At 36.1% G+C, this 1,989-nt stretch overlaps 1 protein-coding gene across 1 annotated transcript in view; it reads right to left on the minus strand.

Moving 5' to 3' along the window:
• Positions 1-1,989, minus strand: part of DSC3 (desmocollin 3) — a 64,868-nt gene that overhangs the window by 23,746 nt on the left and 39,133 nt on the right. Inside the window, exon 12 of the mRNA XM_006835123.1 lies at positions 1,006-1,230. Coding sequence (XP_006835186.1) covers positions 1,006-1,230 — 225 coding nt within the window. The remainder of the gene's footprint in view (positions 1-1,005; positions 1,231-1,989) is intronic.

The following is a 1,989-nucleotide window of genomic DNA, read 5'->3' on the forward strand; positions in this document are numbered from 1 at the left end:
GAGGAGCTCATTTTCAGGCACTATATGACAGTGTTTATCTCTTATTCATAAGGTTTTCAGTGACTAAATATTTGGAAGTAGTTTGTCACTCCTTCTTCCTACTCTGTCTTCGTCTGGAAGCGCATCTGAAACCTGTCCACCATGGGTGACCCTGTTGGTATTTAAAATACCCGTGGCATACCTTCAGAATCACAGCAACTCACAAGCCACCACAGTACAACAAACCAACAGACAAGTGGTGGGGATCTTTCTATAGCACAATTTAAACTGCACACCTTCTGTTTCCTAGTTACCCCACTGGAATTATTTTAAAAGCACAACAAAAACTTTTGTATAATTGATTGCATATCAAATATTTTTAACAAAGCTTTCTTGTGCTTGTTGTAAATAGAAATTTTACCCTTATAAAAATCATGATTTCCTTCTATATTCTAAAATTTATGAGCTGTCATAAATTTGACTCATGATCACCCCAAGTGTGTCAAAGTGGAAATGTGCTTAATACGCTTTTTAGAATTAGATCAGTATGCTTTTTTTCTGAGCTGCTTGTGTTGATTCTATTTTTATTGTGTGCCATTGAGTATGGTAGAGTCAAATCTTCAACCTTTCAGTTAGCACCTCAACCCTTTGCACCACTGAACATTCATTTATGTAAGCTCTATAATTTAACACCAAACCTACAAGTGTCAAGTTAATTCTAACTCATAGCCACTCTATAAGATGGAATAGAACAACTTTGCAGTGTTTCTGAGAAAAAAAATCCTTTAAGGAAGCATACTGCTACATCTTTTGCCCAAGGAGAGGCTCACAGGTTTGAACCACCAAACTTTTGGCTAGCAGCCCAATGCTTAACCCACTGTATATCTGTAAAAGATTAAGTTACCTTCTAAAATATGTTAATGAGAATCAATTTTACTTTATGCTTTGTATAAGTAATAATAAATCCATTGTATAGACATTACTGGTTATTTAAAAGAATATAAATCATTGTTTTGTATTAAATACCATTCACATGTGTGAGGGTCCATATTCTATTGATTTCTGGAGAAGCATTTGCCAAGGAGAAGGAAAACGGAGGGCCATTGACAACATCATCAGGATCAACAGCTGAAATTTCAGTATAGGCCATTTTTGGTTTGCAAATTGTTACATCATTTTGAACCATTTCTGGTGGATTATCATTCACATCTTCAATGTTCACAGCAAGGGTCCCAGTACACGATCTACCATCTAGAAAGAAAATGAATAAGGTTTAATGTCGTTATAAAAATCTTTTAGAGTTTCCTAAGCAAAAATCAGCTCTAGTAGCATAGTGATTATGAATTGGGCTGCTAATCTCATGGTCAACAGTTCGAAACTACCAGCTGTTCTGAGGGAGAAAAATGAGCTTTCTGCTCCCGTAAAGATTGACAGCCTCACAAAGGCTGTACAGGGTTGCTATGAGTCGGAACCGACTCCACAGTACATAACAACAACAACAAGCAAAATTTGGAATCTTGGTGTGGCACTACAGGTTAAATGCATTAGACTGCTTGGTCAGTTTGACCACCAGGTTGGCAGTTCAAGCCTATACAAGGTCGCTATTGGTCAAAACCGACCTGACGGTACTTAAAAACAGGAAAAAATCAGTTCTAGTCTTTAACAGTAGATCATCTCTTTAAAAAAAATAAAAAACTCCATTGTTAGAGGAAATCATAAACAAGAAGATGGATAAGTAAGACTACAGATAATACAAAATGATAACTACTGTTGACAATGCCAGAGAAAACTGCCAAAGAACCTTTCACTAGAATTATTCTTGAATAATGAACAACTATCTGAATTTCAAACTTTATTTCCTTGGGTTTCTTCTGGTATTGCTAGTAAGGAGCAGTAAAGTGGATACAGAAAAGTGACTTTAAATCAAGCTACACACGCAAATCTCTTTTGCTGTTATTGGGTGCTGTTAAGTTGGTTCCAACTCATAGTGATCCCATGTACAACAAAATG

Source organism: Chrysochloris asiatica, unplaced genomic scaffold (genome assembly GCF_000296735.1).
Source record: "Chrysochloris asiatica unplaced genomic scaffold, ChrAsi1.0 scaffold00015, whole genome shotgun sequence".
Lineage (NCBI taxonomy): Eukaryota > Metazoa > Chordata > Mammalia > Afrosoricida > Chrysochloridae > Chrysochloris > Chrysochloris asiatica.